Here is a 15,699-nt window from a genome sequence, read left to right as displayed (position 1 = left end):
ACCCTACCATCAGGTCTTACCAACTGCACTCATCTGACCAGACCATGGTTTTACAGTCATCTAAGGTCCAACTGATATGGTCACGAGCTCAGGAGAGGTGCTGCAGGTGACGTCATGCTGTTGGCAAAGGAACTTGTGTCTTTCGTCTGCTGCCATAGCCCACTAACACTAGATTTTACCACGCTGTCCTAATGAATACATTCATCGTATGTCCAACATTGATTTCTACAGTTATTTCACACAGTGTTGCTTAACTGTTAGCACTGACAATTCTACACCAAAGCTGCTCCTCACTGCTGTTAAGTGAAGACTGTCAGCCATTGTGTTGTCTGTGGTGAGAGGTAATAACAGAAATTTGGTATTCTCTGTAGACTGTTGACACTTTGGACTCAGAATGCTGAATTCCCGAACAATTCCCAAAATGGAATGTCCCATGCATGTAGTCCCAATTACCATTCTGAATTCAGAGTCTGTTAATTCCCGTCGTAGAACCATAATCACATTGGAAACCTTGACACGTGAATCATCTGAGTACAAATGACAGCTCCATCAATGTGCTGCCCCTTTTATGTCTCGTGTATGCGATACTACTGCCATCTGTATATGTGCATATCACTATCTCATGAGTTTTGTCACCTCAGTGTATTTTATTACAATCTCTGTGAGGACTGATTCTCAATTATCTAATAGTAACCCTACAGGCAATGCCCGGTTTTCTTTTACACTTTCATTGTGTATGTTAATGATCTTATTGGACCCCAAAATTTGAGGTCATAAGCTATGCAGATGACATCCTTGTCACCTGGGGCAGTGATATGCAAATAAGTGCCAAAAACAGTGAGATCAGCTACAATATTCTGTCAACTTAACCTAACTGCAAGTAAGTTACTTGTAAATCAAGAGAAGACAGTGGCAATGTGATTACTGCTTAGCTATAATCTAATATAAACTTACCTCTCCATTGGCATATAGCTGTACACATAATCACAGATTTTTGGTTATAATTATGGATGAACACCTGTCTTGAAAAGAAAATGTGTGTCATATTTGTAGGAAAGTCAATACAAATATATATTACTAAAATGGGTCTCAGCCTACCTGTACTATATACAGGGTGAGTCAGGAAGAAAGGTACAGGATTTGAGGGGTGATAATATAAGTGATTCTGAACTAAAAAAAAACTTCATATGGACATATGCCCTACTGCAAATGTTTTCCGAGATAGAACACATGTAATATCACTTTTGTACAATTTCTGAAATCACTTGAAAGCCGCACCCTCCAGCAAAAACATGTCACAGTACAACTTTAAACTACATTCAGTTTCCTACAAAAAAAGGACCTATTCATGTTTCTCTAGGACTTACAGTTTGTGCAAATACAATGTAAGGATACTGAAAATCTGATGTGATGCAATGCTCATGCGCTGTAGCTTAGGTACTCTTTGTAGCCCAATTTGTAGTAGTTTCCTGACCTGATGGAATACAAGTGTCCTGTATCAAACTGTTTGTCTCAGCTTCCTCTACACTGCCGTACATTGTGGACAATAATGATGTTTGAAGAGCACAGAAAATAAGTAACAAAGTATTATTACATATGTTCTATCACGGAAACCATTTGCAATAGGGCATATCTCCATGTGAAGTTTTTTGTTCAGAATCATCCCTCAAAGCCTGTACCTGTAGAGACAAACTTTTAAGGGCAGTAAGATCGGCTGCTAAGGTAAACAAGAGAAAGCTTTGTAGAGAAATTTTCAGAAAATATGAAATTCTTACCATCTACTCTTCGTACACCCTGCAGGCAACCATATTTGTAGCAGAACATAATGTGACAAACACTAATTACAATATATGGGAAGGAAAAATTTTCACAGAATGATAAGCATTAAAAAGAATGCAGACTGCAGTCCAAAGCTGGGGAATGTTTCTGTTTCCATCCCATCCCATAAGAGCTTAAATATGGTCCAGAGTATCGTATTTCACAGGGACCTTCTTTTGCAGTCTGATGATGAGCTGTGCACCAATTTAGAGTGACAAGGTATCCATTTAGTCCAGTGCATCCACCGGTGTCTGACGGATAATTAAGTGGCCATCGGTGCCTTCATCTTGGCCTTCGAGGGTGATGGTCTACTGCTCTGACGTAAAGCCATATATTCCTCCTCCAATGTGGTGCTTTAAGTGCTGGATGTTCAGCCATATGTCTTCCTGCTGTACTTCCAGTGTCATCTGCCAGGGTTATGTACGTCCTTCACATCCCAATACTCCCTTTGCCCCACCTCCCATTTGTGGCAACTGCGGTGAGCACCATCTGTCTTGCTCGCCAGACTGTAGGATTCTCTAGAAACAAAGAAAAATAATGGAATACAAGACCCTGGACTGATTGATCTACACTGATGCTAAGAGAAAATATGAAACGCTACATCCAGTGCATATGACGTCAACCTATACCGCCCTATGACAACAGTTCTACCATCTTCCGTTCCACCGTGTGCAGTTGGCTCTCAGAGTCGTTAGACTCCACCTGTCCCCTTGATGGTGGGGGGCACATCCCTCCCTGTTGCTCCTGCACAACCTACTTCAGGAGCAACCCCCCTCCCCAACCATCGGGGGCGTCAGTCTCCACTTCTCAGTCAGAGAGGCGTAAGTGTTCTTTGGCTCCTCTCGCCAGGAAGGGATCCCTTAGGTCACTCCCTTCCCAGGTTCCTACCAGTGGCAAAGTTGACACCCGCCAATGGCTGAAGCAACTGGGTTTCACGGGCTTCACGGTCCTCCTCAGTCCCTGGGACTGAGTCAGTGAAGCCCTCCCAGCCAGACAAATCTAAGGAGCAGCGAGAGAAACTAAAAAGAAGAAGACCCCCAAAAACAAAGGGCACTACCGACAAGCTCTGTGTCTGAGGATGAGCTGGAGATTCTGGCATCCACTGAAGATCTAGATCTTGCTGGGCCCTCAGACACAATGGTTGTCGATCACACAGGTACTCATCTGGTGGCAGCAGGTGATCCTGAGGCACAGACTGCCTCATTGACTATTTAATGCCTTTACAGTCTCATGATCACGTAATCGTGCCTTCCCAGTATCACGATCACGTAATCCTCCAGTGGAATTGTCCTCCAGGAAAGCTGCTTCCCGGCAATGCAAACCTTGTCCTCTGCAGCTATAAGGGATATTACAGGAATTGTAGTGACTAAAATAGTGTCAGGTGGAGTTTGCGTCTATGTACTGAACTGACTATGTAGTGAAACTGTGCCCCTTCAAACCCCTCTTGAAGCTGTGGCTGTCAGGCTAAGGACAATGCAGGAAGTAACTGTCAGCAATTTATATCTTCCCCCAGATGGTGCAGTACCCCTGAACGTATTGGCTGCACTGATTGATCAGCTCCCTAAACCTTTCCTACTTTTGGGAGATTTTAATGCGCGTGACCCCTTGTGGGGTGATGCCATGCTTAATGGCTGAGATAGAGAGGTTGAAAATTAACTATCACAACTCGATCTCTGCCTCTTAAATACAGGTGCCCCCACACATCTCAGTGTGGCACATAGCACATATTTGGCCATTGATCTCTTGCTTTTCAGTCCTGGCCTTCTCCCATCTATCCACTGGAGAGCACATGATGACCTGTGTGGTAGTGACCATTTCCCGATCTTCCTGTCACTCCCCGGGCTTTATGCCCCCAGATGGGCTTTTAACAAGGCAGACTGGGAAGCCTTTACCTCTGTTGTCACCGCTGAATCTCCCACACATGGTGCCACCAATGTTGTCATTGAGCAGGTCACTACAATGATCATTTCTGTGGCAGAAAATGCCATCTCGCGTTCTTCAGGATGCCCCTGGCAAAAGACAGTCCCTTGGTGATCGCTGGAAATCACTGAGGCAATTAAAGAGCGTCAATGAGCTCTACAGTGACATAAGCGGCATCCTTCCCCACCTAATAGTCTTTAAGCGGCATCATGCCCATGTTCACCAGCTTATAAAATGACAGAAACAGGAGTCTTGAGAGAGGTAGGTGGAAGCTCCTCAGTCCCTTGCACATTACCCCGACACAGCTCCTGGGCTGGATCCGATCCACAGTCAGATGATTAAACATCTCTCGTCTGACTACAAGTGCCATCTCCTCGTCATCTTCAACTGGATCTGGTGCAATAGCATCTTTCCATTGTAGTGGCAGGAAAGCACCCTCATTCCGGTGCTCAAACCTGGTCAAAACCTACTTGATGTGGATAGCTACCGGCCCATCAGCCTTAAGCTGCATTGTTGGTAAGCTGCTGGAACGTATGGTGTGTCAGTGGTTGGGTTTTGTCCTGGAGTAATGTGGGTACTGGCTTCATGACAGGGCAGCTTCCGTCAAGGTCGCTGTACCACTGATAATCTTCTGTCTCTTGAGTCTGCCATCCGAACAGCCTTTTCCAGACGTCTTTTATGACTTACGTAAAGCATACGACACAACCTGACGACATCATCTCATTGCCACATTGTATGAATGGGGTCTCGAGTGCCTGCTCCCAATTTTTATCCAAAATTTCCTGTCGCTTCATACTTTCCTTATCCAAGTCAGTGCCTCCCATAGTTCCCCCCAAATTCAGGAGAATGGTGTTCTGCAGGGCTCCGTATTGAGTTTTTAGTGGCTATTAACAGTCTAGCAGCAGCTGCAGGTTCATCCATCTCATCTTCTCTGTATGCGGATGACTTCAGCGTTTTGTACTGCTCCTCCAGTACTGTTGTTGCTGAGTGGCACCTACAGGGAGCCATTCACAAGGTGCAATCATGGACTCTAGCCCACGGCTTCCAGTTTTCAGCCACATTTCTGTTGGCATCGCATCGTTTGGCCAGAACCAGAACTTTAGCTTAACGATGATCCACTCACTGTAGTGGAGACATATCGATTATCAGGACTGGTTTTTGGTGCCCAATTGATTCATCAACTTAAGCGGAAGTGCTGGCAGCACCTCAATACCCTCCGCTGAGTGAGCAAAACCAACTAGGGTGCAGATCGCTCTACACTGCTACAGCTCTACAGAGCACTTGTTCAATCCCGCCTTGAATATGGAAGTCTGGTTTATGGTACGGCAGAATCCTCAGCATTGCGTTTACTCAACCCAGTGCACCACTGTGGCATTTGCCTAGTGACAGGAGCTTTTAGAACGAGTCCGGTGACCAGTGTCCTGGTGGAGACCGGAGTCCGTCCATTGAAGGTTAGGTGTGCACAACTGGTCGCCAGTTATTTTGCACATGTTCATAGTTCTCCTGTGATTCTGAATTACCATCTCCTTTGCCCAACTATGGTAGTTCATCTCCCACATCGGCGGCCCAGGTCAGAGCTAACAATTGCAGTTTGTGTCCCTTCTGTCTGAACTACAGAATTTCTCATTACCACCTCTCCTTGAGGTCCATTCACGTACACCTCCATGGTGGACACCGAGGCCGCAGATTCTCCTGGACCTTTAACATGGCCCTAAGGACTCCGTTAACCCTGCAGCTCTCTGCTATCACTTCCTCTCAATTCTCGACATTTACCGGGGCCATGAAGTGGTTTACAGTGGTGGCTTGATGGCTGATGGCCATGTAGGCTTTGTGTATGTTCATGGAGGACATATTGAACAGCACTTCTTGCCAGATGGCTGCAGTATTTTCATTGCAGAGCTGGCGGCCATATATCGTGCTCTTGAGCAAATCCGCTCATGCCCTGGTGAGTCATTTCTCCTGTGTACTGACTCCTTGAGCAGCCTACAAGCTATCGACCAGTGCTACACGCGTCGTCCTTTGGTAGCATCCATTCAGGAGTCCCTCTATGCCCTGGAACGGTCCCATTGTTCAGTGGTGTTTGTGTGGACCCCAGGACACATCGGAATCCCCAGCAACAAACTTGCCGACAGGCTACACAGAAACCTCTTCTGGAGATAGGCATCTCCAAAACTGACCTGCATTCTGTCTTCTTGCACAACAAACTGTATGTCATTAAGGAGACAATGAATGTGTGGAATTATTCCATTCAGTCCTCTTGCAGGGAATCAGTTATCCTCTGCCAGCTCTGCATTGGCCATATGTGGCTACGCATGGTTACCTACTGTGTAGCGAGGACCCACCGTGGTGTCACTGTGGCTCACAAATGACGTTCACCCACCTCTTGCTGGACTGCCCACTTTTAGCTGCTCTGTGGCAGACATTTAACTTTCCCAGCACCTTACCTTTGGTGTTGGATGACAATGCCTCAACATCAGCTTCAGATTTATGTTTTACTCATGAAGTTGGGTTTTATCATTTGATCTAAGTTTTAGCACATGTCCTTTGTCCCTCTGTGTCCTCCACCCTAGTGCTATTTGGGTGGACATTTTAACATGTTGCAGTCTGGCTGGCTTCTCCTTTTTATTATCATGGTCAGCCAGCCATGGCAATCTGCTCTCTTGTTTTCATCTCTTCTACATGTTTCTTGTGTCCCCCTGTGGTTTTATTGTCCAATTTGGTCCATTTTAGTGGTTGTTGTCCTTCTGTCATTCTTGTGGTTTTTTCCTTCCTTCCAGCTGTGTTTTGTATGTCTTGATTATTTTACTCCCACCTTTGTGTAATTATTTTAATTGGAATGAGGGACCTATGACCTAGCAGTTTGGGCCCTCCCCCCCTCCCCCTCTCTTTTAAACCAACTAACCAACCACAGCACTTTTCTGTAGGACAACATATCAAGAGTTTCTTGTCAGAAGTATGTTCTTTTCTGTATAAGGCAATATTCCAAACAAATACTTTCAGAAAAAGGCTTTCTGACCATAAAATTTATGGTCTGTGTTAACATGTTTCACTTTTCATAAAGATGGCTGCAGTGGCCGTGCGGTTCTACATGCTCCAGTCCGGAGCCGCGCTGCTGCTACGGTCGCAGGTTCGAATCCTGCCTCGGGCATGGCTGTGTGTGATGTTCCTAGGTTAGTTAGGTTTAAGTAGTTCTAAGTTCTAGGGGACTGATGACCACAGCAGTTGAGTCCCATAGTGCTCAGAGCCATTTGAACCATTTTGAACTTTTCATAAACACTTTACTTTCAACTACCAGTCAGCATTTTATATCCTCTTTATTTCTGTGATACCCAATGAGCTTGCTGCTCAAACAGCAAAACTCTTTAACACTTTTGGCATTTCATTTTCCGGTCTGATTCCATAAGCATCGCCTCAGTCAATTTGACTACATTTCATTATTCTACTCTTATTTTTGTTTATGCTCATATTATAACCACTTTCTAAGATAGTATCCATTCTGTTCAACTAAACTTCTAAATTTCTTGCAATTTCTGACAGAATTAGAGTGCAATCAACAGACCTTAAAGTCTTCATTTCTTTTCCTTGAATCTGTGCTAGGTTTCCCTAGTGCTTGCTTTGTGTACATACTAAATTGAAGAACGGTGCAGCCTATTTAATTACTGTATTTGTTCTGTGTCTTTCAATTTTTATAACTGCATTCTGTAGTATGCACATGCTGTAGAAAACTTTTTTTCTTGTTGTATTTTGTTCCTGCTACCTTTAGAATTTTTAGACCTTATTTCAGTCACTGATGTCAAAAGCTTATTCTAAACCTAAAAATGCCATAAATGTGCAGTTGTCGTTCTAAAATGTATCTTCTGAATAAGTCATAGAGCCATTAGAGCTCAAGTGGATATTCCCCGAAGTTCCCTTCTACCAGTCATTCCATTCTTCTATTGATAAATGTTGTAGAAGTATGCTAAGTGTATGTGTGCAGAAGAGCATATGTGTTTTATCTTTCATATCTTAATTATCATGTAATAAAAAACAATGACTGTTAATGAACCAACTTTTTTGCACCATAAAGTCAAAACTTATCACCACAACTACACATTATCATTTCGTGCTACTCTCTCTTGTGTAAGCTTCATCTCCAAATAGCTACTGCAACCTACATCCTTCTACATCTGTTTAGTGTATTCATCTATTGGTCTCCCTCTATGATTTTTATCTTCTATGCTTCCCTCCAATACTAAATTGGTGATCCTTTGATGCCTCAGAATGTGTCATACCAACCAATCCCTTCTCCTAAACAAGTTGTACCACAAATTCATTGTCTCCCCAATTCTATTCAGTACCTCTTCATTAGTTACGTGATCTACCCATCTAATCTTCAGCATTCTTCTGTAGCACCACAATTTAAAAGCTTTTATTCTCTTCTTGTCTAAACTATTTATCATCCACGTCTCATTTCTATACATGGCTACACTCCATACATATACCTTAAGAAAAGACTTCCTGAAACTTAAATCTATACTTCAAGTTAACAAATTTCTCTTCTTCAGAAACACTTTCCTTGCCGTCACCAATCTACATTTTATATCCTCTCTACTTCGACCATCATCAGTTATTTTGCTGTCCAAATAGCAAAACTCATATACCACTTTAAGTGTCTAATTTCCTAATCTAATTCCCTCAGAATCACTTGATTTAATTTGATCATCCTCGTTTTGCTTTTGTTAATGTTCATCTTATATCCTTCTTTCAAGATGCTGTCCGTTCCGCTCAACTTCTCTTCCTGTTCCTTTGCTGTCACTGACAGAATTACAATGTCATTGTTAAACCTCAAAATGTTTATTTCCTCTTCATAGATTTTAATTCATTCTCCAAATTTTTTATTTGTTTACTGTACTGTTTGCTCAGTATACAGACTGAATAACATCGATGCTAGGCTACAACCCAATCTCACTCCCTCCTCAACCACTGCTTCTTGTTTGTGCTCCTCAACTCTTATAAGTACCATCTGGTTTCTGTACAGATTGTAAGTAACCTTTCGCTCCCTGTATTTTACCCCTGCTACCTCCAGAATTTGAAAGAGAGTATTCCACTCAGTATTGTCAAAACCTTTCTGTAAGTCTACAAACACTATAAACCCATGTTTATCTTTCATTAACCTATCTTCTAAGATAAGTTGTAGGGTCAGTATTGCCTTGTGTGTTCCTACATTTCTACAGAATCCAAACTGATCTTCCCTAAGGTCAGCTTCTACTAGTTTTTTTTTTCCATTTGTCTGTAAAGAATTCGTCTTAGTGTTATGGAGCCATGACTTATTAAACTGATAGTTTGGTAATTCTCACACTGGTCAGCACCTGCTTTCTTTGGAATTGGAATTATTATATTCTTTTACTAGTCTGAGGGTATTTATCCTGTCCCATACACCTTGCTCACTAGATGGAAGACTTTTGTCATGGCTGGCTCTCCCAAGGCTATCAGTAGTTCTAACAGAATTTTGTCTATTGGGTCCTTGTTTCAACTTAGGTCTTTTAGTGCTGTGTCAAATTCTTCACGCAGTATCATGTCTCCCATCTCATCTTCATCTATGTCCTCTTCAATGTCCATAATATTACCTTGAAGTACATTGCCCTTGTGTAGACCCTCTATATACTCCTTCCACCTTTCCACTTTCCCTTCTTAGCGTAGGACTGGTTTTCCGTCTGAGCTCTTGGTATTCACACAAGTGGTTCTCTTTTCTCCAAAGGTCTCTTTTATGTTTCTGTAGGTGGCACACATCTTATCCCTAGTGATATATGCTTTTGTATCCTACATTTGTCCCCAAGCCATTCACGCTTAGCCATTTTGCTCTTCCTGTCAATCTAATTTTTGAGACATTTGTATTCTTTTTTGCCTGCCTCATTTCTCCTTTCATCAATTAAATTCAATACCTTGTGTATTACCCAAGACTTTCTTCTAGCCCTCGAATTTTTACCTGCTTGATACTCTGCTGCCTTCACTAATTCATCTCTCAAAGCTGCCTATTCTTCTTCTACTGTTATTTCTTTCCCCTGTTCTTGTTAACTGTTTCCCAATGCTCCCTCTGAAACTCTCTAAAACCTCTGGTTCTTTCAATTTATTCAGGCCCCAACTCCTTAAATTCCCATCTTTTTGCACTTTCTTCAGTTTTAATCTACAGTTCGTGACCAATAAATTGTGGTCAGAGTCCACATCTGGCCACGGAAATGTCTTACAATTTAAAACCTGGTTTCTAAATTTTTGTCTTACTATTATAAGGTCAATCTGAAACCTTCCAGTGTCTCCAGATCTCTTCCACATATACAACCTTCTTTCATGATTCTTACATGAATTGTTAGCAATGATTAAGCTATGCTCTGTGCCAAATTTTTCCAGGCATCTGTAAGGTGATGGAATGAATGGTTAACTCTCGTTTGGTTTGGGTGCTCGAAACTCGACGCCTACTTACCAGTGTACAATGTGGATTTCGTAGGCACCGCTCTGCTGTTGACCATCTGATTACCTTGTCAACCTTCATTATGAATAACATCTTGCGGAATTGCCAGACAGTGGCTGTGTTCTTTGATTTGGAGAAGGCTTACGACATCTGTTGGAGGGCAGGCATTCTCCACACCATGCATACATGGGGCCTTCATGGTCACCTCCCTCTTTTTATTCGTGCATTTTTAATGCATCAAAAGTTCAGGGTATGCGTGGGTTTTGTCCTGTCCAACGCCCTTCACCAGGAGAATGGCGTGCCACAAGGGTCAGTTTTGAGTGTTGCTTTCTTCGCCATAGTGATCAATTCAATAATGGATTGCCTCCCAGCTGATGTATCAGGCTCCCTTTTCGTGGATGATTTTACCATCTACTGCAGAACACAGTGTACATGTTTCCTGGAGCGCTCTCTTCAGCGTTGTCTTGACTGTCTTTACTCCTGGAGTGTCGCCAATTACTTCCGTTTTTCTACCGAGAACTGTATTAACTTCTGGCACTACAAAGAGTTTCTCCCACCATCCTTACATCTCGGTCCCTTTGCTCTCCCATTCATGCAGACAACAAAATTTTTAGGTCTTACATTTGACAGGAATCTTAGCTGGTCTCCACATGTGTCATATTTGGCTGCCCGTTGTACCCGTTCCCCAGATGTCCTCCGTGTTCTCAGCGGTACGTCGTGGGGAGCAGATCGAACCGTCCTGCTTCACCTATATCGGTCGATCGTCCGCTCAAAGCTGGATTATGGGAGCTTTGTATACTCCTCTGCACGGCCATCCAGCTTAAGCCGCATCAACTCTATACAACACTGGGTGTTACGTCTCGCGATCAGTGTGTTCTATACTAGTCCTGTTGAGAGTCTTCATGCTGAAACCGGTGAATTGCCACTAACCTACCGGCGTATGCCTGTCAGCTATTATCAATGCCCGACCACCCGTCTTATCGTTCCTTTTTTGATGACTCTCTCGACCATCAATACAGGTTGTATGTATTGCCCTGCTACCCCTAGGAGTTCACTTTCATCGCCTCCTTCAGCAACTTGATTTTCCACTCCCTGCAACCTTTCGAGTGGGCGACAGCCAAACGCCACTTTGGCTCCAGGCTCAGGTTCACGTTCTCCTGGACCTCAGCTTGCTCCCAAAGGAGGTTACCCCAGCTTCAGTATACCGTTCGTGGTTTGTCGAACTTCATTCGAAGTTCATTAATACAATCTTCATTTATACATATGGCTCTAAGACCAATGACGGTGTCGGGTGTTCTTTTATTGTCGAGGCACACAGTTTCAAATACCGGCTCCATGGCCATTGTTCGCTCTTCACAGCTGAGCTATTTGCCCTCTATCAGGCTGTTCTTTACATCCGCCACCAGCGACATTCTGCTTATGTCATCTGCTCTGATTCCCTGAGCACCATCCAGAGCCTCAGTGATCCATATCCGGTTCACCCTTTCGTGCACCAGATCCAACGCTCTCTTCAGCAGCTGGAGGGCGACAGTTCTCCGGTTACCTTTATGTGGGTTCCTGGCTGTGTCGGTATACCTGGGAACGAAGCTGCAGATGCCGCAGCCAAGGCTGCGGTCCTCCATCCTCGAACAGCTTCTGCTTCTTGTTGTGTGCCTTCATCTGATTTTAGCAGGGTCATTTGTCAGCGCCTTTTATCGCTGTGGCATGCTCATTGGTGTACACTTACTGAAAACAAGCTTCGGGCCTTGAAACCTCTCCCCACGACTTGAGTGACCTCTTCACGCCCTGCTCGGTGGGAGGAGGTTGTTTTGGCCCGGTTATGGATTGGACACTACAGGTTCAGCCACCACCATCTGATGACAGCTGCGCCGGCGCCATTCTGCCTATGTGGGCAATTGCTGACGGTACACCACATTTTAACGTCCTCTCCGAATTTTAATACACTGCGCCTTGATCTTGGCCTGCCAAGTACTCTGGATGAAATTTTAGCGGATGAGCCAGAAGCAGCTGCTCGCGTTCTTCGTTTTATCCACTTGACAAACCTGTCTAAGAAATTTTTTCATCACTCTTAACTATCTAAATAGTTCCTTTTATCTCATAAGACATTTCTTCAATCTCTTCATCATCTGTGGAGCTAGCTAAAACAGTCATAAATGAACTATCAATCCTGTAATGTTTAAAGTACAAAGATTAATTTCGTTGTAGAATCGAGATACCGACTGCTTTCAACATTGTTTTAAAGTACAGAACTAATATTTCTCTTCATCACCTACAATATTGAATCGAAAAATACTGCACCCTTTTATTTTAAGTAAATATCATGTTTATCACTTAATTTATTTTTAATTTATGTAGTTCTAATATAAATATAAATTGCTTGAATTGAAGTTACAAATTCGTCTTGAAGGTCTGAAGTGGAAATTCATGTCTGTGATGAAGCAAACAAAATGAAAAAGGATTTTAAATGTTCCCAGAATCTTCTCATTTCCAAAATGGAGTATTTTGCAGAGTTGGCAAGAGGTACCAACCATTACCTTCTTTGTATTACAGTTTTGAATTATTGCTACAGGTATGTCATATTGAGTAGTATCTCTTTTTGAATTCAGGTCAGAACTTGGGGAATATGGACATAACAGTTCACTGTGATATAGGAATATTTGAATGGCTCATGAGATGGGTGAAGAAAAGTGCAAATGTAGATGGGATACCCCTGAAAGTGGGTGAGTAACTACATGTAGATTATATTGTGGAAGACATGAATACCAATACTTTTTATTGCTTTTATAGCTATTTGATATAGTACAGGTCATCTAGTTGCTGGGAATTCACAGCATTACAACACAAATGTGAGCTATGTCAACAAAAATTATTACTGAGAGGTTCAACACAAATGGTGTTTAAAAAACATGTCACATGTTTGTACAGCAGGTAGTATTGGTCAAAGCTAGAAGAAAAGTTCCTGTAGTGATACTTCTGGAAACCAATACCTGTTGAGGTATGAGCCATTTTACCTGAGACAAGTAATGTGAAGTTTGGTGATGTAGGCTCTCACAAGAGGTGGCATAGTAAACCACAGTATGCACATGTGGGCAGAGGCTTATTCTCAAGCAGTCATTTATGGGTAGGTTGCTGACAGACTCTTAAGACCATATGCTGTACCAAACAGATTAATAGGTGCTGTGTATCACTGATTTCTGTGTGATAAATTACCAGTGCTATTGGAAAATGTTGCTCTTGAAGAAAGATGGTGACTGGTTTATGCATGATGGGGTACTATTGCATTTCCCTTGGATTATGTGACAATATCTCACTGCTATGTATCAGGAGTGATGGATTTTTCAAGGACATCTCATAATGTGGCCTCCCCATTCAATGGAATGTAATGTGTTGGGCGTCTGATTATGGCAATATTTAAAAACATTGATGTATGTCCAACCATTTGACATTGTGCTAGTTTTGACCAATTCTACCTCCTGTAAGAGTATGTGACATTTTGCAACATCCTGAATACTTATTAGACTCTCTTGCAGACCAGCAAATTAAAAGGGCATCTGCTGTGGATTGATCTACTCAAGTCTGGAACACAGGATTCAGATTTATGTTGGGATACCTGCAGTCTATGTGGTTAGTGTACTCAGAAGAACTGTTAATCTGAGTAAACATCAATCCATAGTGACTGTTACATAAAGGACAATCTGCTAAGTATGTACTTGGTACAGGATCTTACCAGAATTATGTTTATAAAAGAGAATTCAGTAAATTGCATAATGAATTTACAGATATCATTACAGTGAACAAACTAGATTTGATTATACCAACTGCTGCCCATTTGCTGCAGAAAGACATTTCTTTAACGGATTGTCAGATGATGTAAAGCAAGTCCATAGACTTCATTTAGTTGAACTTTAAAACATTATTTATAATAACTTAGGGGGAGCCCATGATGTTGGGATCACATATTTACTTCAAACTTTATACATATTTAGTAGGGCATTAAAACAACATAATGTGCAAGCAGTAAGGTGCATTACTGAGGCAATTCTGAGAAAATCGCAAAATAAGTTTTACACATCTGTTCTGTAACTAATGTATAGGTGTCGAACATTGGAGTTCATGGATAAGTGGATCGTGTTTGAACTTTCTAAGACGAACCCGTATCAGGCAACAATTCGACTTTCACTCAGACTTCATTTTTAATCTATATTTTTTTTCATCACTGGTCAAAATATTTAATTTGTATGACATTTGAGGGTAATATAATTAAGGAAGCCACATGTATTGGCTTGAAGTTGTATTGAATTTCATGTTATTTGTCTACTTACTATTTTTAATTAAATTTAATTATTAGAACAAACATATTTATAACTATTGACAAGCAAATGAAGAAACGCATAGAGATTTTTCTGAAAATGTGTACTCTCATGATTTGTGAAATCCCTAAAACATGCTCTCTAGTAAGTTACCCAGAACTAATTTGGACTTCAGACACAGAGGCTGACTCCCTTTGCCAGTTAACCTACGCAGTATTGAGACATTGCTAATGCAGCAAGAACGAATAGCATAGATGTACATTTTTGAATACCACAGAATATTCATTGTACTACCAAACTGAATGTTTAAGTGAGAATCAAACTGTCACCTCATACATGTTCTTCATATAAAGCTGAACACTAACCTCTTGACCACTATGAACTCTTAACGTTCTGCATCTATGCACAGATACATGTTACATAACAGATGTGAAAAACTTATCTTCTAATTTTCTCAGGATTGCCAGAATAATGAACCTTACCACGTGCACATTATGTTGTTTTAATGGCCTACTGAAGATGTACAAAGTTTGAAGTAAATCTGTGATTCCAATGTCTTGGTCTATCCTTGTTAGATGTTTCTGAACTCTTGTTATCTGCTGTACTGTTTTAGGTATGTATCCAATTCCAGTGAATTACTGGTTGTGAACTTTTATTTGAAGATATTTCCATTACAACATCTATATGCTGATTCCCTGGAAGATTAAAGCTATATGCCAATCTGAGACTCGAATTCGCAACATTAGTCTTCCGAAGGAAAGTGCTGCACCATCTGAGCTATCCCAGCATGACTCACAGCTCATTCTCACAGCTTGACTTCCACCATTTCCTGATCTCCTACCTTCCAAACTTCTCAAGTTTGAGTCTCAGTCTGGCACACAGTTTTAATTTGCCAGGAAGTTTCATATCAGCATGCACTCTGTTGCAAAGTGAAAATTTCATTCTGGATCTAGTGTGCTGTTTTCTATTTTCTTCTTCTTGTATTTGTTGTATTACATTTTTGAATATAATTTTATTGATATGAATACAGAAAAGAAATGAAAATGGTCAAGGCTTTAAAACTGTTACAGGTATGGTATATAAATATCATCATTATTATTCATATTACTATTATTGTTGTTGTTATTAGTATTATTATATCAGGCCCAATACTATTAGATTAGTGCATAAGTTCTTAATGTTTTTCCTTGTAGATCTGATATAATT

At 41.7% G+C, this 15,699-nt stretch overlaps 1 protein-coding gene across 1 annotated transcript in view; it reads left to right on the top strand.

Moving 5' to 3' along the window:
- Positions 1-12,795: 12,795 nt before the first annotated feature.
- LOC126293539 (SANT and BTB domain regulator of class switch recombination) overlaps positions 12,796-15,699 on the top strand; it is a 150,599-nt gene continuing 147,695 nt past the window's right edge. Inside the window, exon 1 of the mRNA XM_049986807.1 lies at positions 12,796-12,903. Within this exon, the coding sequence (XP_049842764.1) occupies positions 12,807-12,903 (97 nt within the window). The 5' untranslated portion in view covers positions 12,796-12,806. The remainder of the gene's footprint in view (positions 12,904-15,699) is intronic.

Source organism: Schistocerca gregaria, chromosome 10 (genome assembly GCF_023897955.1).
Source record: "Schistocerca gregaria isolate iqSchGreg1 chromosome 10, iqSchGreg1.2, whole genome shotgun sequence".
Lineage (NCBI taxonomy): Eukaryota > Metazoa > Arthropoda > Insecta > Orthoptera > Acrididae > Schistocerca > Schistocerca gregaria.
This window is presented reverse-complemented; position numbering and strand designations above follow the sequence as displayed.